Genomic DNA, 25,245 nt, shown 5'->3' on the forward strand with positions numbered 1-25,245 from the left:
TCACACTAAACGGAGGCTCAGCTAAACTCACTTCCTCTCTACTTACAGGAAACCAGCGCTCAGAGGAGCCGACCGGCCTCACATTTCACCCACAGACACGAACAGCGTGGAATTATTTTATGTCATAAGAAGAAACATATTCATGTTAACACTCACCTGCCTCAGCTCCACCTTCCTCCTCCTGCTGCTCTGAACGGAGGCTCAATACTTTCACTTTCACTGCTGCTCCCTAAACACAGAGGATGCTGGGACTTGTAGTTGTTTCCTTCCGGTGCGGTCTTCCTCTTTGTTTGTTTGTGTTTGTGTTCAAGATATTTCGATCATGTAAACATCAACAGAACACGTGAAGCCACACAGAGTTTGTATGTCGAGGTGGGTAGGAGGGTTTGAGGGTTTGGGGAGGGGTCAGAGGGAAGAGGTCTCTCAGTCTTGACAATCCACATTGATGGCATTGCATCTTTCAACGTGTTTGTGGGTCGATTTGGATGCTCCAGGTGTGAGAGCAGCCACTCAGCCTCTACTGCAGATGTGTGTCACAAGTTCATCTAGTAGTAGGCTATGGCACTTGGCCACAGGTGGCAGCAGTGGACTGGCCTCCATGTGAGACTGCTCCAGCTGCTATGTGATAGTCCAGCTGCAAACTGAAGATCATATGCAAGTTTTGGAAATTAAACTGTACAATATAAAGCGCCTTGAGGCGACTGTTGTTGTGATTTGGTGCTATGTAAATAAAAATGAATTGAAATTCAGAATATTCTTAACTTAGCTTTAAAACCAACCCAATCTAACTCTCCTCCACACTCAAAAACAAAGACAAACCAACTGACACATCTGAGTCCCTCACTTTCTTCAATCCACTCACTCTCACAAGCTCCACTTAGTCACACTGGCTCTGTTTATTACTAATTACTATTGTCTCCCCAGAAACACTTCCGTTTTCTTTTTTCCTATTTGTGTTTTCGTTTTTTGTATTTGTGTTTTCCTTTTTCCTATTTCAGTTGTGTTTTTTGTGCTTTTGCTGCGTTTTTTTTTTATTGCTGGTGTTTTCTTAAGTTGCAGTCCATTTGGCCTCTCAGGGCCACCGTAGATAAGGGCCAAAAATAAATACATAACATCATTTCAAATCAGTTTAAAGGTTTATTTGCAAGACACAAAAACAGAAAAAATTAAAAGTTACAAATGTATTGTGTGTTTGAGGAAACCTCACAAATGTCACAGATGAAATATTTGGTGTTTATTTGCTGGTTTGTCGGTAGCAGCTCCTTCAAAGTAAGTCTACCACACATCTGTTTGACCAACGCCAGTTGATTTGGATCACCGGTCCAAACAATTTGAACGATTGTTGTGTTACCTTTGTGTTGAGTTTGACTGATATTTGCTGGATAGCAAATGTTTTAAAGCTATGCAACCTTTATCTGCACATAGCAGTTAAACTGTTTAGATCAATCTTTATTGATAATATACATTATTTATTTATGAATTACTGTGTACACAAGAATGAGTTAATGTATTAAGATAAACTGGCTGAAAGTTTTGTATTATTCTTGTGATTTTTTTTATTGGCCCTGTTTAGTTACAGGCCAGGTGACCCTTTAGGGGTTTAAAATGCCGAGCCAATGAACGGCTGGGAGCAGGAATCTTTCTTCACTGAAGCTTCCACTTCCACGGGTCTGGTAGGAAGTTGTCCAAGCCAACAAAACAAACAGACAAAAAATCCATCTATCAATCACCTGGATCACCTGTTGAGAAAGAAAAAAGAGAAAACAAGCAAACAAAAGAGAGCAATATAATAAACAACAGCATCGCGATGATCTATGTGAATATAAATGTAAATACTAAATATTGAATATTATTGTGCAGCACGTAAGATCGACAGCGCACAGTGTGCTTTGAGGTAGCAGCCAAAATGCAAGGCAAGTTTATTTATATCGCACAATTCAACAACAAGGTGATCCCAAGTTCTTTACAGAACATTAAAAAACAAAAACAGATAAAAAGCATGATTTAAACGTGACGTGCCCGTGAGCTCCGCCGGCAGCCAGCTGTGCCAGAGTGACCGAGCCCCAGGCTGAGAGGCCAAAGGCACCCCACCCTGAAGGAGCCCGAGCGAGCCCCAGGCTCCAGGCCCCGACAAGCAGTACCTGGACGCCCATCCCCAGACACAAAGAACCACCAATGCACCGATGTCTGAAGGCGTCTGCCACTGGCAGGGGGAGTGGTGGGGGGAGATAGGCCTCCATACCTTGGAGGGCCTGAGATGTCCCCAGAGAGGTGGCGTCTGATACCCGACCTGACATATGGACACAGACAAACAGGCACACACAGATACAAACATCCATTCCCACCCTCATGCTCTCATATGCAATTACTCAGCAGCAGGTAAGCGCATAGCCCCTCCTGGTAGCCCTCAATGTATACGTGTATTTAAAATTGAGAGGTGGGCAACGGCGCCAGGGGTGAGGTTGTACACCCTGATGTGATTCTGATCTTGGAAACATTAAAGACATTCATAGCCAGACTGCTGACTTTGTGTTTTTATTCAGTCGCCTAACAGAAGTGCAGTGAGAAACGATTTACCCCATCCTGATTTCTTAGCTATTTGCATATTTGCCACACTTACGTGTTTCAGATCGTGAAGCAAATTTTTATGATAGATAAAGATGACCAGAGTCAGGATAAAATAAAGCTTTTACATGTATTGCTGGGAGGTCGGCAGCTCCCTCCACTGCTTGGCCCTCTGTGAAAAACAACTGGGATCCAGCTCCCCTGTGATGCTGAATTATATAAGTGGACAAAAATAAATAGAAGGATGGATGATTGTATTTTGTGTACAATCGTTGAAGTGTAAAAAGGGTTGGCCCTCCGTGGTGCCCTAAGCAAAGTTTGATTTTTGGGGCCCTTTAATAGTGCCAATAATAGTGATTAATGATCACCTACTATAAATGTATTTCATTTTCTAATGTTGATGTTGTTGTAATCCACAGTGAAAAATGTCATAAAAACAGATAACAAATTTGCAACTTTCATGAAAAATGTTTTCATTAATATTAAAAAAAAAAAAAAAAAACACCTCCCCCTGCTGGCCACAGAGAGAAACAATAGATAAAACCTGAGAGCTGCACAGTTGCAGCAGTGTGGTTTACGTCATTCTGTTGTCAGCCTGTTTTACACATCGGTGGTTTCTTATTGACGTGTAAAAAGATCTGAAATCGTAGTAAATTCAGCTGCTATTGTGGGCTGGGGATGATTTACACTTAACATTTTAATAACTGGGTATTGAATGTCATAGGCCCAATGTTCCCTCTAATTTTTCAGGTGTCTGAGCGAACACACAAACTCCCTGAGCGGTTCCTTGGACCACTGTGAGCGACAGCAGACGTGTGCACTGTGGTCACGCCGGCATCGAATCCATCCAAGTTTCATGGTTTATTAAAATAATCAAATTACAGCGTTTACATTTATGTTAGACTACTTTTAATTAACTGCTTCAGCCCATTTACAATGAAAATGTAAAAGAAATCTTGTTCATGACCTGTGTAGTATGTTAACACTATTGGAAGTACAAATAACTTGAACTCCAATTTAGAAAACACAACTTTTTTTTTTTATAAAGCTCTGACTTGTATTATGAGTCCGTGGTCTGGGAGAGAGTCTGTAACTCTCTGTCTCCAAAATACTGTATATAATGACCAAAGCTGGGAAATTAATCAATCAATCAATCTTTATTTATAAAGCACTTTTCATACAAAAAAAGTAGCACAAAGTGCTTTACATGGTTAAAAGCACCCCACCCCGCCCTCCAACTAACCCCCCACACTCTCATTAACATAAACAATCATGAATGCACCCATATCCCCCCCCCCCCCCCCCAGCCAGGCTGAGAGGACCCCCAGAGCCCCAGCAGCCACGGTCGATCACAGCCCCGGTGCAGAGAGCCCCCTCCGAGGAAACACTGGAGATATGACACAATAGGATATATACAGGGTAAAAAGATAAAGTAAATAAGAACGGGATACAATAGAAATAGTAAGAAGATAAAAAATGAGTAAGAATAAAATCAATAAATATTAGGTAAAACTTAAATTAATAAATAGAATAACAGGATAGAATAAATAAGCATAAAATAAATAAACGTTAGGTGAAAGATAAATTAAAAAGGTGGTCTTGAGCCTGTTCTTAAAAACATGTACGTTCTCTGCGGCCCTGAGCTCCTCCGGCAGGCTGTTCCACAGACGAGGACCATACCACTGAAAAGCTGCCTCTCCGTGAGTATGTGTGCTGTCTTTGGGAACAGTCAAAAGGCCAGTACCAGAGGACCTCAAGGTCCGCGAGGGTTCGTATGGTAAAAGCAGATCTGAGAGATAAGACGGCCCAAATCAAATTCAAATTCAAATTTTATTTGTCACGTATACAGTCGTACACAGTACGATATGCAGTGAAATGCTTGGACAACTGCTCGTGACCTAAAGAAAAAAAAAAAAAGGAAATAAATAGGAAATAAATAGGAAATAAATAGGAAAAATTAAAAAGGGTAAATTTAACTAGGAGGGAATAAGATATAAATTAAGGTTAAAAATGAAATAACTGTACAACACAAATTAGAATGAAGGGTAAATTTAACTGGGAGAATAAGATAAAATATATAAATTAAAGTTGAAAATAAAATAACTGTACAACAAAATACACAATATAGAACTATATAAGAATGTATGAAGAAATATAAATAAATAAATATATACACAATAACAGCAGCTGTACAAGTATTAACTGGAAATGAAGAATATAGTGACCAGTGTTGTGCAATCCACATTATGTCTTGTGCAGTGCAAATATGCTTAAAGTGATTTAAGTGATGAAGTGAAAACAATGTCCAGAAAGTCCAGTGTGTGTGTAAGAACCATATGTGTGGGTCAGTACTGTGTGGTGGTGTGATTAAGAGACCGTATCGCCTGCGGGAAGAAGCTCCTCCTCAGTCTCTCTGTGTTGGTCTTCAGGGAGCGGAATCGCTTTCCTGACCTCAGCAGAGAGAACAGTCTGTTGTTGGGATGGCTGAGGTCCTTCACGATCTTCCTGGCCTTGGTCCAGCACCGCCTGCTGTAGATTGAGTGCAGGTCAGGGAGCTCGGAGTGGATGGTGCGCTCAGCTGACCGCACAACCCTCTGTAGAGCTCGTCTGTCCTGCATGGTGCTGTTCCCGAACCAGGTTAAGATGTTTCCCGTCAGGATGCTCTCTATGGTGCAGGAGTAAAAGTTCCTGAGCACCTTGGAGGGCAGTTGGAAGTCTCTCAAGCGTCTGAGGTGGTAGAGACGCTGTCGGGCCTTTTTCACCACGGTGTTGATGTGACAGGACCATGACAGGTCCAGCGTGATGTGAACTCCGAGGTATTTGAAGCTGTCCACTCTCTCCACTGGGCACTCGTTGATGACAGGGGTCTGGTAGTTCCTCTCCTGCTTAGTGCTGAAGTCCACTATCAGCTCCTTTGTCTTACTGACGTTTAGAAGGAGGTTGTTCCTCTGGCACCAGTTCTCCAGATTCCTAATCTCCTTCAGGTAGGCCGTCTCGTTGTTATCAGAGATCAGGCCCACCACGACGGTGTCGTCAGCAAACTTGATGATGGTGGTGGAGCTGGTAGTGGCCACACAGTCATATGTGTACAGAGAGTACAGCAGGGGGCTCAGAACACACCCCTGGGGGGCTCCAGTGCTGAGAGTGGTGGAGGCTGAGACATGTCCGCCCATCCTTACTGCCTGTGGTCTGCCAGTTAGGAAGTTGGAGATCCACTGACACATAGATGAGCTGAGTCCCAGATGCTCCAGCTTGGTGGTGAGTGTGGAGGGAATTATGGTATTAAATGCAGAGCTGTAGTCTATGAAGAGCATTTTAACATAATTCCCCCTTCTAGTGTCCAAGTGAGTGAGTGATGTGTGGAGGAGATGAGAGATGGCATCGTCTGTGGAACGATTTGGACGGTAAGCGAACTGTAGTGGGTCCAGTGTGTCTGGTAGTGAAGAAATGATGAAGTCTCTGACCAGGCGTTCAAAGCACTTCATCACTACTGAGGTGAGGGCTACAGGGCGATAGTCATTGAGAGAAGCAGACCATTAAGACATTTAAAAACCAATAAAAGAACTTTAAAATCGATCCTGAAATACACGGGGAGCCAATGCAGCGATTCTAAAACCGGTGTACTGTGGGCCCACCCTCTGGTCTTCGTCAGCACACGAGCTGCAGTTTTGTAAAAGTTGTAAGGGTGATATATTCTTTTTGGGGAGACCAGAGAGCAGGGCGTTACAGCAATCAATGCGACTGGTAATAAAAGCATGCATCAACATATATAGCTAAATTTTTTTAATATTTTGTACACAATAACAGAATAATTTCAGAAAAACACAAAATGACTGGTGTCAATATTATTTGCCCCACAAAAAAGGTCGAATATAAAACAATATTGCAAATATTGCACAGTTGAAAAAAAAAAGCACTACAGCTCAGTTGTTCCCGCCATCCTTTGTCCTCCTGTTTCCCCTCCCTCTCCCCTCCAACGACGAGTTTGTTGGTGTTACGGATTCAAATATTGGGGATGGATACAAAAGGAAAAACCACAATAACAACACTGGTCCGACCGGGTTGAGTCAAACGATGATTTTAATGATCACACGCGTGGCAGATGGACACCGTACGCAGACAGCATCAGATCTCAAAATGGTGGAGCATTGATCAAACTCTTATAGCCTCTAGTGGCCCCCACCTTATCATAAAAGCCTAAACATTCACATGCTTTCTCTCACACGGCGCCTAAGCTACGACCTTGGCTCCCTGTTTATCTGCTCCTGCTGAGATGGGGCAGAAAACTCCAGCATGTTCTGTTCTCTTCTAATCAGACAAATAAGGCGATGACTTTCTGCGAACAGTATTTCTTATAACTCAGCAGTATAATGCATCATGAAACAATATCATTCATTCACAATAAATCAGCAGTCTAATGTAATGCAAATCAGTTTAACAAATGCAATAGTTATCACCTTCTTCTAATTCAGGAGAATAATGCAAACTAAAACTACATAATAATTCACAATCTTCAATTAGGGGTCTAACGTGGCATAAAATAATATTATAATACCACATTGGCAAACTTCTTCCAATGTTTCCACTGAAGGGGTTGAAAGTTAAAAAGCGCCGAAGGTTAAGTTAGGTTTGGAGTAAATCATGGATGTGCGCACGTGTTTGTGTGCAGCTTGTAGTGCAAACGTGCGTGCAGAATTCATGCAGACATGTGTAACTGGTCGTTTTGAGGTAGAAAAGAGTGATGCGCGGTCAAGCTGGTAGTTGAAAGTGTCAGTCAGAGTAGAAGAGCATTGTGTAAAAATGCAAGTAATAACAAAAAAGTGCAAGTCATTAATCGCATCACCCTGAAAAACCTGAGTAAGGAGTGCAGCTCCTGATGAAAGGAGGAGCACTGAAAACCAGGAAATGATGTTTCTGGAACAGTCTGATGACTAAAGCTGGATGTTTGAAGTCTCAGTGAACTGCTTGTCTTTTCCCCACAGCTCCTCCCTCAGCGATGTATATGGCTATATGTTATGAACAATGTGCTGATGTCCGTATCAGGTAACAAACAGCGTGACACAAATGGAGAACATTGTGTCCACTCGATAATATGCTGCTCTAAAAAGGCTCCATCCTGCAGGCAAGTCGGCCCAGCTTTACTCGCACAGCCTGCCAGCTCTGTTTGAACAGAAAGGACATCTGCACAAGAAACACAGCAGCCTGTCGCTCAGCACCAACCGCCTCACTGAGCGGATCAGTCTCAGGTACGACACGCCATCACAGATGCAGGGAAACAGGAGCTGTAGGTGCAGCAGTGTTAATAATGTCATGTATGATGCTACCACTTGATTTTGAGGAAGGAGGATACTGTAAACCCAATTTTGTCTGCTTGTTCTGACCTGGATATTCTCTGTTGGCCACAGAAAGTTTACCATATCTGTAAAGATTCCTGACACTAAAGGTTGTAGGAGGTGCAGTGTAGGTAAGCAATGCCGAGTTACTCTGGTCAGTCTGTTTGTTCACGGAGAACAACTGCAGACACTTAGTCCTGCTCTCTCTGTTTCAGCAAGAAACCCATACACAGATAGTACATATCTGTGCGGGGCTGTCCCATCTGGCCTGGTTTTACTCTTGTGGTATGAGCCTCTTCAAAAGTTCATGCATCTAAAGGTTTGTACAGATATGTCGAACTTGCCACCTGAATAAATGTCTTCCTTTCTAACTCTAACCCTATTTCCACAATGCAAACCAGTCATTAGACCTGAATTACATAAAAGTAGACAGACAGCATATCAAAATCTGAAGCATGCATTGTTTTTTAATAACATATGCATACTTTTTATTCAAGCCCAACAAGATTTTAGAGACTAAATAAAAGAAACGTTGTATAAACGCCGTCCAAAAACACCAACAGCACCTTCTCTGGGTCCAAGCTCGTGTAACTGAATGGTTACCATGTGTTTTCTGTGCTACAGGAACAGTGTTATCAGCACACAGTTCAACGCCAGCATGCACCATTAGATCACATAGCACAGATAATTGACAGTTTTTTTGTGAATGTCTCGCACATTTCATAACGATAATGTATGTACTGTGAGAACAGAGCTCTGTGTTAAGCCTGTCTGCAGTCCTAACACAGTGCTGCTTGGAGAAACATGCCTGTGCCACAACATTATGGAAAAGTGGCATCAGTCCAAAGACGTGCAGTTAGGGGATGGATGGATGGATGGATGGATGGATGGATGGATGGAGGGATGGGTGGGTGGATGGATGGATGGACGGATGGGTGGACGGGTGGATGGATGGATGGACGGGTGGATGGATGGATGGATGGATGGATGGATGGATGGATGGATGGACGGATGGATGGATGGATGGGTGGGTGGATGTTTGGACGAACAGATGGACGGGTGGATGGATGGATGGATGGATGGATGAATGGATGGATGGATGGATGAATGGATGGACGGCTGGACGGATGGACGGGTGGATGGATGGATGGATGGATGGATGGATGGATGGGTGGGTGGATGGATGGATGGATGGATGGGTGGATGGCATCGGTTTATCTTTAATCTCAAGATTTAATAATCATACAAGAATTCTGTTGTGCTGTTTTTGACGGTTGTATGAACAGGTTCAGCTCAGGTTTAACAAGCATCACTTAACCATCCATGAGAATTTATTTAGTTTTTTTTGTTTTCCTTGGTGACTGTTTCACAGCAACTCGCCATCAGACTCCCAGATTCTCTTCTCAGCTGTGTGTTGGAGTGAGAGACTGTAGTAATGATAAACCACCAACCGGCCAACAGCTCAGGTTTGATATTATAGAGCTGAACGGCGCTCCTGTTCCAGTGCCAGGTAGGACCGTTTCTGCGTGTCTCTGCTGACTTCCTGAAGCTTCAAGCTTCAACTTGTTGCAACAAGCTTCCTTCTTTCCGTGCATCAGGAGATAGTGGAGCACTCAGAGTCGTGCAGGTAACCCAGCTGGACCGAGACACTGTTCTCATCACCTTGGAAAGTAAGTCCCCTCGCATATTGTGAATCCTTCAAATGTCTTTCATGCTCATTCTCAATCTGTGTACTGTTTGGACAGGAACTGTAAAGATCGTGAACCTGCAAGGACTTCCATCCAGACAGCTGGCTGCAGAAATAGTCTTTGACTTCCCCATTGAAACACTAGGTAGAAATGATGATGTGACAAACAAAGTGAATGAGAGCTGATGTGTGTCCTGAAAGCTGAGTGACACCTCCTGTTCTGTCAGTCTGCTTGCAGGATAGTGTGCTGGCGTTCTGGAAGCATGGCCTCAAAGGGAGGAGTTTCCATTCAGATGAGGTGATGAACTAGTAAATTCATCCAACGTTGGCTGAGCTCGTATCATGTGCTTATCATATTAGTTCTAAGTCATTACACATGTGAATTTTCACTTTATGTGCAGGTAACACAAGAAATTACAGATGAGAGTCGTGTGTTCAGAGTTCTGGGAACAAACAGGTATGTTAACTGTATGCTGACAAGAGCTATCAATCACTGTGAGAAACTAGTAATCCTAGTACATCAGAAGTAATCAGGATAGTATTTTTCTTGATACTATTGTTAATAGACCTGGAAGTGATTTTCAGAGTAGCATGTGGAAGTAGCATGAATACTGCTAGCATTAATGGTAGCATTAAAGCAGGAGTCACACTAGAGTGTTTGTTCTGTTGGTTACTCAGATCCAAGGATTTAGGAAATGCAGCCTATGTGTTTGCATGCAGCCCTCCAAAGAAAAACAGCCATTAAAGTTACCAACTACCGTCTACCTGACACTTTGTACAGAAAACTACTTTCCTTAGTGCTAATTTTCTTTATTCTAGTACCAAATCACAACAATAGTCACTTCAAGACACTGTATATTTTAAGATAAAGGCCCTGCAATTATGGTGCACAAAGGTGAAAAACTCCCTTTTAGGAGGTGAAAACCTGAACCAGGCTGGGGGAGGGGCGGGCATCTGCTGCGATTGGTTGGGGGGGTGAGAGGAGGAAGACGGGACAAAGACAATCTGGGGAAGAGAGCCAGAGAATATTCTCAACTAATGATTGAATGCAGAGAGGTGTTTAAACAGATAGTGAGTGAAAAGGGCGACTGAAGAAGAAACACTTGGTGCATCACGGGAACCCGCCAGCAGCCTAGACTTAGGCTAACTAAGGGAGGATTCAGGGAAGAAAGGAAAGTTTGAAGCCTAATGTTAAAAGTAGAGAGGGTGTCTGTCTCCCAAACCCAAACTGGAAGCTGGTTCCACAGAAGTGGTGGCTGTAGTTCAGGTGGGGGAGCAGGTCACCTACTCCCCGTCTACATGCCAGATATCCTGCATGAAAGTTGCTCTTCGGTGCATCCGTCAGAGTATGAATGGGTGTGAACGGGTGAATGAGGCAAGCTTTGAGTGCTCAGAGTAGAAAACCACTATATAAGAACCGGTCCATTTACCATTTACCAAGAGGGGCCTGGAAACCGAAGGGTCTGGCTCCCATTTTACTTTTAAATACTTGGAACGAAGTGCTCTAATGGGGTGATATGGTACTATAAGGTCATTAAGATAAGACAGGGGCTGATTATTCAAAACCTTTTATGTGAGGATTTTGAATCTTTTATTCTGGATAAAACAGGGAGCCAATAAATGTTCTGTTTCTAGTCCCTGTCAGGACTCTCGCTGCAGCATGTTGCTCAGAGCAGTCTGGAATTGATTTTTGACTAAATAATTAAAACTAATAATAATATATTACTATATTATATTACTAACAAATCCAGGACACCCCTGTTGATCCAGCAGCTCTTAATGAAGTTTGTAATAAGAATCGTGGTGAGTTCATTAGAAATATTTCACTTTTCTTTTTTAAATCAGTCATTACTGGAATCATCTGAAGTGCAAAAACAGTGGGATTATATATGAGAAGGACGGACTCAAAGACTGTCGTGTATCACATATATATTACATCGATGTCCAAAATCAATGCATCATTAATGAAACTGAAACAAAAGTACTGAATTTCATGTGGAAGACCAAACCTCAGCATTCAGGAAAGTCTTATACAGGAGCAAAGATAATGGACGTTACCCGGAGTTTTCCACTGTGAAACCAGGAATAACAGCTTAAAAATGTTTCTGTGATCTAAATCATTGTCAGCCTGGCAGGCAAATAGCGTGGACACCAAAGTTTTTGAACGTGATAACCTGAGAACAAAGACATGTAGGATTTTAAATCGGTACTGTTAAGGTTCAAAATACTGGGGATGGAGACAAGAGAAAAATCACAATAACAACACTGCTCCGGTCGGGTTGAGTCAAACGATGATGATCACACGCGTGGAAGATGGACACTGATGCAGACAGCATCAGATCTCAAAATGGTGGAGCATTGCTCAAACTCTTATAGCCTCTGGTGCCTCCACCTTATCATAAAAGCCTAAACATTCACATGCTTTTCTCTCACACGGCGCCTAAGCTACGACCTTGGCTCCCCGTTTATCTGCTCCTGCTGAGATGGGGCAGAAAACTCCAGCATGCTCTGTTCTCTTCTAATCAGACAAATAAGGCGATGGCTTTCTGCAGCAGTATTATGCATCATAAAACAATATCATTCATCCACAATAAATCAGCAGTCTACTTTAATGCAAATCAGTTTAACTAATGCAATAGTTGTCAGCTTCTTCTAATTCAGGAGAATAATGCAAACTAAAACTACATAATAATTCACAATCTTTAGTTAGGGGTATAACATGGCATAAAATAATATTATAATCTAACAGTACCATAGGTGTGTCTACTGGGAGGCTGAGGCTTAGCGCTGCTGGCTGCCAGTACTAAGTATTATTATACAACCCTTATTCAGTTGATCTTATCTTCTTTCCTTGTGTTTCAGTTAGTTTTTACTCAAACTGGGTGTAGAAGGAATCCCTGCAAAGGTTTCTTTTTCTTCTGTGTTATGTTTTATGTATTTCTCAGCTCTTTGCTTCCTTTTTTCTACTTTAAACTTGTTTGTATGCTGGTGTGTAAATGTTCACACTTATCATAAAGTTTAAAAAAGTAGTAGGCGTGGTGATGAGCAGGAACAGGAGTAAAACTCCAGTAAGTGTACCAGTACTGTACCAGTGTGTAGCATTAAAGTCAAACTACAGTGGTTGTAGTATCAGTAGAGTAGTGTTAGTACTAGAGGTGGGAGGAGTAGAAGCAGGTGGAGGCACTGGCTTTAGGTTAGTACTGCCTTTCTCTGGCTCTCCTTTACAACTCATCTCCTTCTCATTTGCTGACAATGTGCAGAGCCATCATCCTTCAGAGCACACCGACTGATGACCCGTCAGCACTGAGCAGACTGTACATCCTGACAGGACACGAAAGCAGCTACTGAGAGAGGACACGGGGCTCATTCGACGGTGTTACCAAAGAAAAGCACAGCCTGTCTGTAACTGTGGGGTGGAAACGATGCTCTGTTTCACTGAGGCTGTGCCAGGAAACGGTTCAATGCTGGGAATGACAAATGTTAGGAAGGTATCCTGCTGACTGTCCAGCCTTCACCTGTACACAAGACACCTGTCAAGGTCCTCGCTGGGGTTATAGTTGATAAAGCTTTCTAGCTTTTCTTGTCTATTCAGCTTACCTGCTTAAATCAGACCTTTCTGTTAAAGCTAATGCAGACTCCACTGATCCGCCCGCTCAGTGTGGACGGGAGAATAACCTGAACATGGCCTCTGGGACATCATCGTACTGATGTTATGAAGCGCTCAGTCAGGTTTTCTTCTTGATCAGACTGAGGGGCAGACTGAGTGTGTTTTGGTGCCTCAACATTCAGTCATATTCTGTAAAGCCATTTTCTGTCTGCATGCTGCACATAACCTCTTTGGACCAGAGTGCTGTGACACCTACACCTTACACCTGCAGGAGCTGCTCGGCCATAGAGAGCTGCTCTGTGAAGTGCACGGCTTTTTTGCCAGTGTTGATTTTATGGGTTTAATGTAATAACTAATTTTTCACATCATCGTCTGAGTCGTAATCCCAACGAGGAAACCTGGAATGTAAAACTTGATGCACGCTCCAGCTGAAGAGTGAAGTGTCAGACTTTTAATGGATCTTTCAAGCAGTAGCGTACTTACAATGGCAGAAACAGTGCCACGTCTAAAGCATAGGAGCCATCTTCATCTCATTCTTCCCATTTCATGCAAGTTTCTTCTCATCCTCAGATGGACAGAATTTGGTTTGCTGACTTCATTCAGTCACACCATACTAGAGCATAAAAAGTGGAAATAAACTGGTCAGTAAGAAAGTGTGATGCTTGAAAGTATAGCGTAAGGACAGCAGCAGCACTGCATTTACAGCTGATATGATGACTTCAGCATCTTTAAAGAACTGTGAAGGAATTATCAGTGCTAACACAACCTTAAGCACGTGATGTGACCGTATACACTGCTTACACTTTCAGTATCCTTACTTAAAGAGAACATCTCAGAAAAAAGTACAGTTAGCAAGAAGCTTTGAGAACAAGGCAGTGTTATTGTATGCTAACCACCGTGGTGGTGTAGCTTGTCCTGATAAAAAGTGAATGTGGTCACATTATACTTGTTAACTAAAATGAAAAAATAAAATAATTCCACTACATGGGTAAAGATATTTATGATATTTATGGAAAGGATACTATAAAAGTAACACTGGCCTTTCCATGAGAGAAACTTGAAGTACAGTATGCATGTTGAGATTAATGTTTGTTTAATATGTTTTTGCTACTATGTGAAGATGTGATGTTATTAACAACACAGAATAGACAGAAATAAAGATTTTCATGTCTCTTGGAGTTTTATGAAGAGTTTGTTGGGTTGTTCTTCTTTGAATGTGTGGATCGATGCTTCTGCGATTTATATCTTAATCCTTCAATTTGTAAAAAACATTTTGAATTCCGTTTGAGAAGATAAATGAAGGTTCTTGCGTTCAAGTGGAGGCTCTAGCAGACTGAGAAAGTAACTGCATAACTGGTCAAAGGAGCTTGTAAAGAAAAGCGTCTGGACTTCTTTAAGTTACTCGAAGACGTTTCACCTCTCATCCGAGAAGCTTCTTCAGTTCTAAGGTCAAATGGTGGAGAGTCCCAGATAACTGCATAACTATGTTATTCCTGCACCCATAGCAGCAAGTAAGTGAAGGCAGTGATGAGGGCTGATGAGTTCTCAGATCACTCAGTCAGTCTCTGAGCGTCACCTTTATTGTGATCGCGCACTTTAAGCTTTCATGCCTGTATTTTTGCACAATTGTGATAATACTGTATTGAAAGAAATCTGTGCACAGACGAACATGGGGTGGCTTTGCTCAGGTAGTAGAGGGAGGTGCTTCAATCCCCGTCTGCATGCCAAATATCCCTGGGCAAGATACCAACCCAGAGTTGCTCTCCGAATGTGTGTGAACATTACACAGAAAGTGCTTACAGAGAAAAGTGCTTGCGTACACCTGAATGAGGCAAGTTCTTTAAAGTGCTTTGAGTACTATATAAGAACCAGTCCATTTACATCGCCAAAGCACTCAATACTCTCTTTACGAAGTTCTCTGTAGTTTGTTTCTCCAGCACCATATTTGACCGCGGTCAAGTGAGCCCTCACTTACGACCACACAGTCAAGCCAGCCGCACCTAAAATGTTGTTGCACTATTCTTATGCATATTACGGTACGGGTGCCGACTGGCTTAGAAATGCAGTCTTTTGTGTCCTGACCAGAGATGGGCAGTAACGCGTTACTTGTAATCCGATTACTTTTTTCAAGTAACAAGTAAAGTAAGGGATTACTATTGCAAAAACGATAATTAGATTACCGTTACTTTCCCGTAGGAACGCTGCGTTACTAAAACAGTGATTTTTTTGCGAGAATGTCTCATGACAGTGACGTAAGCAAGTGCAACGTCCGTGACAACAGCTGTGTGCAGATCAACAATGGATAATATATCGAGTGCGGGAGAGAATATGAGCGTGCAGCGTTTAAAGCGTGGAAGTACTGACCTTACTTTGAGTTTGATTCCATAAAAAGTGACAAAAACATTAGTGTCCGTTGTGCGTGGGAAGAAAACGTCTTTTTACGGCGAAAAAACCCCTAAACTTCCAAGCAAGCACCGAGTGCGCTACGACGTAATGGGAAAGTCACAGAGAAACTCGCGGATTCTTCAACTGACCGCGGCACACCTGCACCAGGGTAAACCTCCGCCTACCCTACTCCTGCTTTACAGGTGAAAATAGAGCCAAAGGACCGCTAGTCTTTGATTTTATTTATTTTCTGCTGTGTTTTACTTGCATCTATTTGAAAGAGTGAGTGTAAACACAAAAAATATTTTATTTTATGTGCTGGAATGGGCAGAAAATAAGTTTAAATATTAAACAAATTTCTTCCAGTCAGAGAATGTTACATATAATTCAATTTTTGCTTGATGCATAAAGTTAAAAGATTAAAACTAATTAAACAAGTTTTAAAAAGAGAGACTTTTCCATTTGATTACATTTTATATGATGAATTATGCAGAAAAAGTAGAATTGGGCTGAAAGATCTATCGCTTTATCACCTATTCAGGTTGTAAATCGTGTTTTTAAAAAGTAACTAAGTAATTAATTACTTTTGAAAATAAGTAATCAGTAAAGTAACAGGATTACTTTTTGGGGGAAGTAATCAGTAATTAGTTACTGATTACTTTTTTCAAGTAACTTGACCAACTCTGGTCCTGACACTATTGTACTTCACAATCCACTCCCAGTTTTGGTTCATCTCCACTTTTCCACTTTTTCCACTCCACCCTGTGATCCACAGCCCAAATTACTGTACGATTCAGAGAAAATTAACAGTAAAATTTACCCAATTTACTGTACTGTTCTCTATATTTTCTCATATTTGAGCTCAGATTACAGGAAAACTGTAAGAGGTGACACTGATATCTCACTAGATTCTGACTCTGGGTGACCCCCACACACCCAAGATTACTGTACGGTTTCTGAGATTGCTTTGTTAACCCTCTCAAGGCAGGCATTGCAGATATGCAACAGTTAAAAGCTAACAACCTGATCACCCCACATACATATTTCATGAGTTTTTTACTCAGAAGTACCACTGCAGGTATTCTTTTGTGCATTAGCAACAAAAACTTAATTTGAGCCTGAGAGGGTTAAGCATGAGTATGACAAAGGCTAAGAAAATATACTGCCTACAATAATATCAAATTTAAACAACAAATTACAAAATTGCCACACCTGCTGTTATTGCCAGGTGTTCGATAGAGCATTATTTAGTCATAAAAAATACATATCACTGAAATATCATCAGTAAAAGAAACACTCTGTCATGGTCCTGGGTCAGTGACCCAGTGCTTTTAGTTATCATTTTCTGGTTTATTATTATGATGATGATTATTATTATTGTTTGAGTTCTATGTGTGATATTCGGTCTGCCTTTGAGTCTGTGTCTCTGTCTGTCTATGGTGTCACCCCATCTGTTTGTGAAGCTGTCTGTTTAGATCTGTGTCTTATTTGGTTCCCCGTGTCTGAGTTTCCTGTTTTATTGTGAAGGTCTCTGTCTGATGTGAGTATGTTCAGTTTACATTTCCCCTGTCCCATCAGCTCTGATTTCTCCCAGCTGTGTTGCCCTCCTGTCTCTCATCCCCTGATTACTGGTGTGTGTGTATTTAAGCCCTGTGTGTTCTCCTGCATGTTGCCGGTTCTCACTATGTAAGACATGTTAGCAAATTCTTACAAATGTGTTTGCGTTTAACATAATTTACATTTCATTTATACAGTTTCACAGACGAAACAAAATAGGTTTCCTGAACTGTTCTTCGTGGCCTAATTTTGAATCCTTCTGAGGGGGATGCATTATCCATGAAGGTGGGCAATTTGTTCGTCGATCTCTGACCCTCGCTGACTCTGACGCCTCCTAATTCTGCTTCCAGCCTCGCTGATTAATTTGTTGTCACTGATGCTGTCACCAGTTGTACACAACATCTGTTTGTCCACCAGTCTAATCTGTAATTCAGGTGAACCCAGAATTACCTGCATCTTTGTAATGTTTCAGAAAATATACACTATATGTTGATGGGCTTTGTCCCACTTTTCTTTCCTTTATAAGTAAGAATCTCTGTGGTTTTAATGACAATTCATATACAGATTGTGGAGGACATTTTATTCAACACTCAAAAAAGTTCCTCACCAGCAGACTGTAGTACAATTTCAGCCCACAGTTAATAAACCCATCCAATGCAGCGTTATCAGAGAAATTATGCAAGTGTTATGTTTGTATGTACTGGTAATCTATTTATCATTTATCATGATTCCTGCTCTGATGATTACTTTCTTCTCCTTCTGTAATTTTAACAGATAAAGGATGTTGAACATTAAGCTCCAAACAGGATGAATGAGGAAGACCACAGAGGAGAATCGTGGATGTAGTGAAAGAATATATGCAGATGGTTTTTTTCATGGTGGAGGAGCAACTTCTGATACCATCTTAAAGAAAAAACACATAAAATTGAAGAGTAAAAATAATGACAACAATATGTCTAAATTTTTTATTAATTCTTTAGAGCAAATGCAGTCTTGTCATGGTCAGAGTTGCCCACTCATATTTAACTAATTCAAATACAATTACTGCATTTAAATGCTTATGTTCTAATAAAAGGCATTGTTTAATACTTCTGCCATGACAACCCAAATAAATCAATGAGAGGGAAACGGGAAGATTAGTCATCAGGCAAGGTTTACTGTTCATTTACCATGCCTTGATAACAGTAAGCTTAACAAAAGAAAAATGTTGGCGACGAGAAAAGGTGTTCTGTCAAAACATCCTACCGTAGCGTAAATTTATAGTCTTGTCTATCAATCCGTGCTAACTTATCAGAATATGCTACCTTACGTGGTTAATGGCTCCGTTGTATAGGTAGCGTGTTCAGATGACCCAATCACACTATTAAAACATGCTTCCTGCTGGGATTTATATAGGTAGCATGTTCAGATGACCCAATCACACTATTAAAACATGCTTCCTGCTGGGATTTATATAGGTAGCATGTTCAGATGGCCAAATCACACTATTAAAACATGCTTCCTGCTGGGATTTATATAGGTAGCGTGTTCAGATGACCCAATCACACTATTAAAACATGCTTCCTGCTGGGATTTATATAGGTAGGGTGTTCAGATGACCCAATCACACTATTAAAACATGCTTCCTGCTGGGATTTATATAGGTAGGGTGTTCAGATGACCCAATCACACTATTAAAACATGCTTCCTGCTGGGATTTATATAGGTAGCATGTTCAGATGACCCAATCACACTATTAAAACATGCTTCCTGCTGGGATTTATATAGGTAGGGTGTTCAGATGACCCAATCACACTATTAAAACATGCTTCCTGCTGGGATTTATATAGGTAGGGTGTTCAGATGACCCAATCACACTATTAAAACATGCTTCCTGCTGGGATTTATATAGGTAGGGTGTTCAGATGACCCAATCACACTATTAAAACATGCTTCCTGCTGGGATTTATATAGGTAGGGTGTTCAGATGACCCAATCACACTATTAAAACATGCTTCCTGCTGGGATTTATATAGGTAGGGTGTTCAGATGACCCAATCACACTATTAAAACATGCTTCCTGCTGGGATTTATATAGGTAGCATGTTCAGATGGCCAAATCACACTATTAAAACATGCTTCCTGCTGGGATTTATATAGGTAGCGTGTTCAGATGGCCAAATCACACTATTAAAACATGCTTCCTGCTGGGATTTATATAGGTAGGGTGTTCAGATGGCCCAATCACACTATTAAAACATGCTTCCTGCTGGGATTTATATAGGTAGGGTGTTCAGATGACCCAATCACACTATTAAAACATGCTTCCTGCTGGGATTTATATAGGTAGCGTGTTCAGATGACCCAATCACACTATTAAAACATGCTTCCTGCTGGGATTTATATAGGTAGGGTGTTCAGATGACCCAATCACACTATTAAAACATGCTTCCTGCTGGGATTTATATAGGTAGCATGTTCAGATGGCCAAATCACACTATTAAAACATGCTTCCTGCTGGGATTTATATAGGTAGGGTGTTCAGATGACCCAATCACACTATTAAAACATGCTTCCTGCTGGGATTTATATAGGTAGCATGTTCAGATGGCCAAATCACACTATTAAAACATGCTTCCTGCTGGGATTTATATAGGTAGGGTGTTCAGATGACCCAATCACACTATTAAAACATGCTTCCTGCTGGGATTTATATAGGTAGCATGTTCAGATGGCCAAATCACACTATTAAAACATGCTTCCTGCTGGGATTTATATAGGTAGCATGTTCAGATGGCCAAATCACACTATTAAAACATGCTTCCTGCTGGGATTTATATAGGTAGCATGTTCAGATGGCCAAATCACACTATTAAAACATGCTTCCTGCTGGGATTTATATAGGTAGCGTGTTCAGATGGCCAAATCACACTATACATAAGTGGTGGCTCGTCCGGGATCTTTGGACATTTTAGTGGAGACTGAATGTCAGTTTGTTTTGCTTTTAAGTGGGTGAGTGATGGTGTTCAGTGTAATTGAGCAAACTCCCTTTAGTGTGTTTCAGCTGGGTGACTGTGCTGCCCTTCCATCGAAGCACTTGTTTGTTGTTTTGCTTTATTGTTTTAGTTTGTGTTTGGTGGCTATCCTGGGTGGGGGTACGCTTCAGAGTTTGGTAGGAGACTATATCTCTGGTCTGCTGCCTGCTCTCGAGTTCGCATTTAAAGTTGCCTCGAGCCTGGTACACCACTGAAGACTAGGGTAGGGAAAGTAAGGGATTTGTTGTTTTTAGTGTACTTTTGGTTTTGTGTTGTAGCAGGTCAGGTAATCATTTTGGGTTTGACTGTTGTGCTCTTTTGTGTTGGTCACATGTTACTTTTTGTGTGCTCAGTGTGGCAACTTCAGATCCTCATGTAGGGGCATCCATGCTTAAAGATGCCAACTTGCTTCAGAGGAACTTTTAATTTGTTTAGGGGTCCTAGAGGAACCCTTTTAAGGGAGGAGGTGTTACGTCCCTCTGCAGCTTCTAATCGTCTCAGTGTTTTCAGCTGGTGCTAATTGGCCACACCTAGTCAGGTGTGGATAAAAGCATACCTGAGGCAAGCTTCCCGGCAGTGCACTAGTCTTTGCCTTGGTGGCACCAGCCATTTTAGCCAACCTGGTTTTCCATTTTAGGATGAAACCTCTTCTCACCCACACTCTGCTATTCATCTCTGTTTTTATGTTGCGGCTTTTGAGCCGGGTCGTAACACTGAAGATTACAAAGATCAACATTAAGACCAGTCTGTGCATTCAAAGCAGTGACAGAAAAGAGTGTGGGGCATTAACCCCCACTCACTGAAATGGCATCCAAGATGCCTTCATAACTTTAAGAAAAGGAAAGAAAAAAGGCAATAAAATGCAACAGCCTTTAAATTTGGTTTTATTTGTAGAGTAAATGTAATAGCGTACATGTTAAATAAACATTTAATTCCCACGAAACATACTAATGATATGGCAGACATCGAAACAGGTAAAAGAAACAATCATATTTATTCATTTTCATTAATTTAAAATACCCTTTACAAAGTATATATATAGAAACATAATCCAACATATGTGGAAAAAAAACAAAAAAAACGGACACCCTGCTTTAAACGCACATATATAAAAGTTACTCTTTTAATAATTTCTACTTTGTTGTCCTGATGACGCAGTCGTTCACCTGCATGTGGTGCAATCCAATTAGGCTGTCAGTAGTACTTCAGGTCTCCCAGCCCTTTGCCAGACAGGAGGAGACACCAACCCCCAGGTAACTCAAACAAAGATGTATTAATATAACATAAAACAGAGCTTTGACCTTGCAAGGTTAATATGTGTGCACGCCATATAAACATTGGAAGGTGTGATGGAAAAATGAATACATTTAATAAAGAAACGATATTGAACAATAAATGGAATATTTTAAAGTAGTGACTGTAAATTAAACTAAAGTGAATCAACGGGTGGTGAGGTGTGGAGCTTACCATGTGTGGCATGCCATCACACATGGCAACTGTCATGACCAACTCAGCGTGGAAACCTGAGATGAACCTAAAAAGTAGAAAACTCAGGGTTTTTTTTAATAATTCTACTTTTTGTTGGCAGTCGCTGTCCTGATGACGCAGTCGTTCACCTGTGGGGGAGAAAACAAAACAAAATTGTCAAAAATGTTAAAGTTACAGTGAAACTTCAAATCCTTGTACAATTCAGTGGTATTTATACTGTAAACTTAATCCCTATGCTGTAAACTGACATGTAACTCTAGGAATCACTCATTTCAGCCACCTTTGCCACCATTTTCCACATTAATTAGAAGAAGAAATGAAATAAATGAATCGATTAGCTCAAAGAAATTCCACTGCAGACGAGTGTTTTGGTGGTTAAACTGCAAAGCAAGCCACGCACATGGTGCAGGCCACTTCTGTGGGCTCTATCAGGGATTTATGTGACTAGTCGACTAATTGTCACTAGTCTGTATCAGACTTACCAGTCGTTCAATCTAATTGTTAACATTTTAATTGATGCCCAATGCTGGTACATCGTGTTCTAAATGTTAGGCAGCGATCTACCACCAGATGGTGCACTGTTGTTGAGAAACGCCATAAATCTATTAATCTACCCTGATCTTCTTGTTAACACTGAGATCGCAGATACACGCAGAGGAAATTAGTTTCCTGAGAGGTGGAAAACCTCTCCTTTAGGAGAGCAGTTAAGTCAATGGGGGAGGGGCTCAGAGTAGAGTCACTACTCCTTCACATCAAAAGGTGACAGCCACCTTGGCCAGGAGGCTGTTCCAGCTGGGCACGTCCTACCAGTAGGAGGCCCCAGCATCCTTGGTCATGCTAGCCAGTTTACATCTATCAGCTGTGGTCAGGAGTGGTCCTTCCTGCTGCCCCCACAACCTGACTAGAAAACGGCTGTATAATGTATTACCTGAATCATTCTCGCCACACTTAGACGTACTTTTAGATTCTCAAATGATTGTCATATTTTAATAGAACATCTTTTGTAGTAATGCATTTTCATTTGTATTTAACAGAATGTGATAAATGGTTTAAGATACCTCTGCGTCTAGTTTGACAGTTTCTATTAATCAGTTCTGAAAATCAACTCAATATCTGAATGTTCCTTAGTTTTACATTAGTTGGTTAGTCTAATTATTTCCCCCTCGATTAGTCGACTAGTAAATAAGACGCCAGGAACATCCCTACTCTTCAGACAAAATGTGAGTATGAATTACACACCAAGGTATTAAAATGGATATGGAGTATGGCTTTGGTTTACCATAAACAGCTGATGTAAGGACATCATTAAATTATCTTTTTTTCTTAAAGAAATCTACTTCATCATGTGTAATATTTTATATCATGTGTAAGTTCCATCACAACCTGCTGTGGTTTTATTTTGAAATGTTTTTATTGTTGCATGCTGCACCCAGTGTGAATGTAGAGATTTGTGAATTTCATCAGTAATAAATGTTTTTGGACCCTTTAAGGCTGAAAGCGTTTGTCACACTCATATCACAGACGTCTAACGTCATCTTGTTGGCCACACTAACTAAAGAACAAACAAACAAACAGCCCACCTGTAGCATTTCTACACATTGACCTCCACAGAAAAGTGTCAGTGTTAAAGGACCTACATGACATAAAGCAGATCATTGTAATGTTGTTGCACACTGTTGCAGTAATGAATGTCCTAATGTGTATATTGTCAATTAGGGCTGCCACAAACGATTATTTTGATAGTCGACTAGTCACCGATTATTTATGCGATTAGTCGACTAATCAGATCATCATCCACTGGACGTAAAACTACAGCTTATTGCACCAGCAGCATCTGCTCTTATATAACTATCATTAGCTTACAGCTTTAAGCTTTTAAGGTGCTAACTAAAAATAAAGAAAAGATGATAGTTTATTCAATTTTAATGAAATTTGCAGATTGTTTCGGTAAAGTTTAATAAACTCCTTGCTATCTAAAATATAACAGGACACCGGAGTATATTCTCCAGCATCTCACACTTCTGATAATCAGCTGTCTGCTTGACGTTTATTCAGCTGTGTAAAAACTATAACTTTAATCTCAGCCAAACCGATTTACTCAGGAACAAATAAAATACAAAAAAAAAAAAAAAAGCCAAACAACAACATTTTTAATTTATCTAAGTGACTCATATATATTTAACCTGAGTCGCGAAAGACGGCGGTGGGTTTGAAAACAATTTGCCGGGAGTCCGGTGTTCTCACGGTGCTAGTGACCTAGCCCCCGGCTAGCTATCGAGCTAGTGGGTAACAGACGTCTCCGAAAACGTCGGAGCGCTTTTGAAAATATGTGGTGTCCTGATAAACTGAGCCGATATTTGAGGTTTACACAGCTACATTCTCGCCTGAAAATATGTTAAACGTTTATTTTGTGACCCAGAAAGAATAATAAGAGTAATATTAAAACTAACTAGCTACCGCCATTGTTGGAAACTAAGCTGGGCCGCGCTATGAATTCTGGGACACAGCTGCTTCTTCTTCTTCGGGGTTTAACGGCAGCTGGCATCCTTGTACATGCTGTGCTGCCATCTTCTGTTTCAGTCCGTTATTACACTCTTAAATCCTGCTATTATTCCTGCGTCTTTTGCGATCTTACAAAGCTTCAAACGACACGTCGACTATTAAATCAGTCGTCGACGATTTTGATAGTCGACGTAATCGTGACTAGTCGACAAATCGTGGCAGCCCTATTGTCAATAATAATGTGGATACTCAAATTGCAACTCAGTCTGAAGAATCTAAAAACGGTGAGTCGAGATTTTTTACCTATTTTTTTGGAGAAATCATGGGTGACAATAAACAGGCAGTTGCTATGCTTCTACGTTTAATGATGATTACTTAACCTGACCTGCATCATTTTACACTCAGTGGTCACATCACATCTCACTGCTGTCAAAGAGTTCATTAAGTTGGCACAGGTCAGCAGTCCTCCTCCACCGCTCTCTGTCCCTTCAGCAGGTCGATGCCAGCACTTCAAGCTCTTTCAGTCAGAAACCTTTGCTGACCAGCCAGTCCTTCAGCTCATATCGAAGTGACCTTTGACCTTCACGGTCATGGTGATCACATTGACCTGTGTAAGCAGCTCTTTCCCTATCACCTCCTTCAGGTACTGCCTCACGTCCTTCTCTAGAGCCCGAATGTCACCCTCCCTTTTCCATATCAGCGTTAATTTCTGGTTGCTATTGGTTACATCAGTGTAAATCAGGATGTCGTGTCGGGAGCTGCAGATCATGTAGGGCAGAGACGAATTCGGGCAGATCCCGCAGTAGGCATCCAGCCTGATGGGGTAGGACCAGTGTGTTTAGGCAGAGTGGGGATCCGTGATGGTGGGATGAGCCGCTCAACAGCTGAACTCTTCACTCTTGGTAAGATGTTGAAACTGTTTTGGGTTCTAATCGTAGGAATAGACAGTTTTTAGGTTATATAAAAAACTTTAAATTGGTCTGAATTGATCATAATGGGAACAAGTTGTTGAAAAATCCTTCCTGAATATGCATCTGAACAGACCCAACAGAGCACCTCAGTAAAGGACTTTAAATTCTTATCACTACAAAATTTAATAACTGGGCA

At 41.2% G+C, this 25,245-nt stretch overlaps 2 protein-coding genes across 5 annotated transcripts in view; one reads left to right on the plus strand and one right to left on the minus strand.

Annotated features, from left to right (window-relative positions):
* Positions 1-25,245, minus strand: part of LOC145425249 (TELO2-interacting protein 1 homolog) — a 276,230-nt gene that overhangs the window by 241,050 nt on the left and 9,935 nt on the right. Inside the window, exon 7 of one of the 4 annotated variants that reach the window (XM_080298283.1) lies at positions 21,017-21,764. The exons of 2 other annotated variants lie outside the window; for them this stretch is intronic. In XM_080298283.1, coding sequence (XP_080154409.1) covers positions 21,720-21,764 — 45 coding nt within the window. In that variant the 3' untranslated portion in view covers positions 21,017-21,719. Of the gene's footprint in view, positions 1-21,016; positions 25,067-25,245 lie in introns of those variants that run through there. One more of the 4 variants, XM_080298282.1, reaches the window with a different exon arrangement.
* Positions 9,016-14,370, plus strand: LOC145425242 (mitogen-activated protein kinase kinase kinase kinase 2-like). The gene is made up of 6 exons (XM_080298267.1): positions 9,016-9,408; positions 9,497-9,568; positions 9,644-9,730; positions 9,813-9,883; positions 9,987-10,042; positions 12,846-14,370. The coding sequence occupies exons 1-6, from the start codon at positions 9,222-9,224 to the stop codon at positions 12,931-12,933; spliced, it is 561 nt and encodes a 186-aa protein (XP_080154393.1). The 5' UTR covers positions 9,016-9,221; the 3' UTR covers positions 12,934-14,370.

Source organism: Astatotilapia calliptera, chromosome 3, assembly GCF_964374335.1.
Source record: "Astatotilapia calliptera chromosome 3, fAstCal68.1, whole genome shotgun sequence".
Taxonomy (NCBI): domain Eukaryota; kingdom Metazoa; phylum Chordata; class Actinopteri; order Cichliformes; family Cichlidae; genus Astatotilapia; species Astatotilapia calliptera.

Bases quoted from the DNA above. Each gene is read 5' to 3' on its own strand.
- LOC145425242 (XM_080298267.1), top strand. From the start codon at position 9,222: ATGAGAATTTATTTAGTTTTTTTTGTTTTCCTTGGTGACTGTTTCACA. The intron at 9,731-9,812 runs GTAGAAATGATG...CTGTTCTGTCAG, and splicing joins CTTCCCCATTGAAACACTAG to TCTGCTTGCAGGATAGTGTG. The intron at 10,043-12,845 runs GTATGTTAACTG...GACAATGTGCAG, and splicing joins AGAGTTCTGGGAACAAACAG to AGCCATCATCCTTCAGAGCA.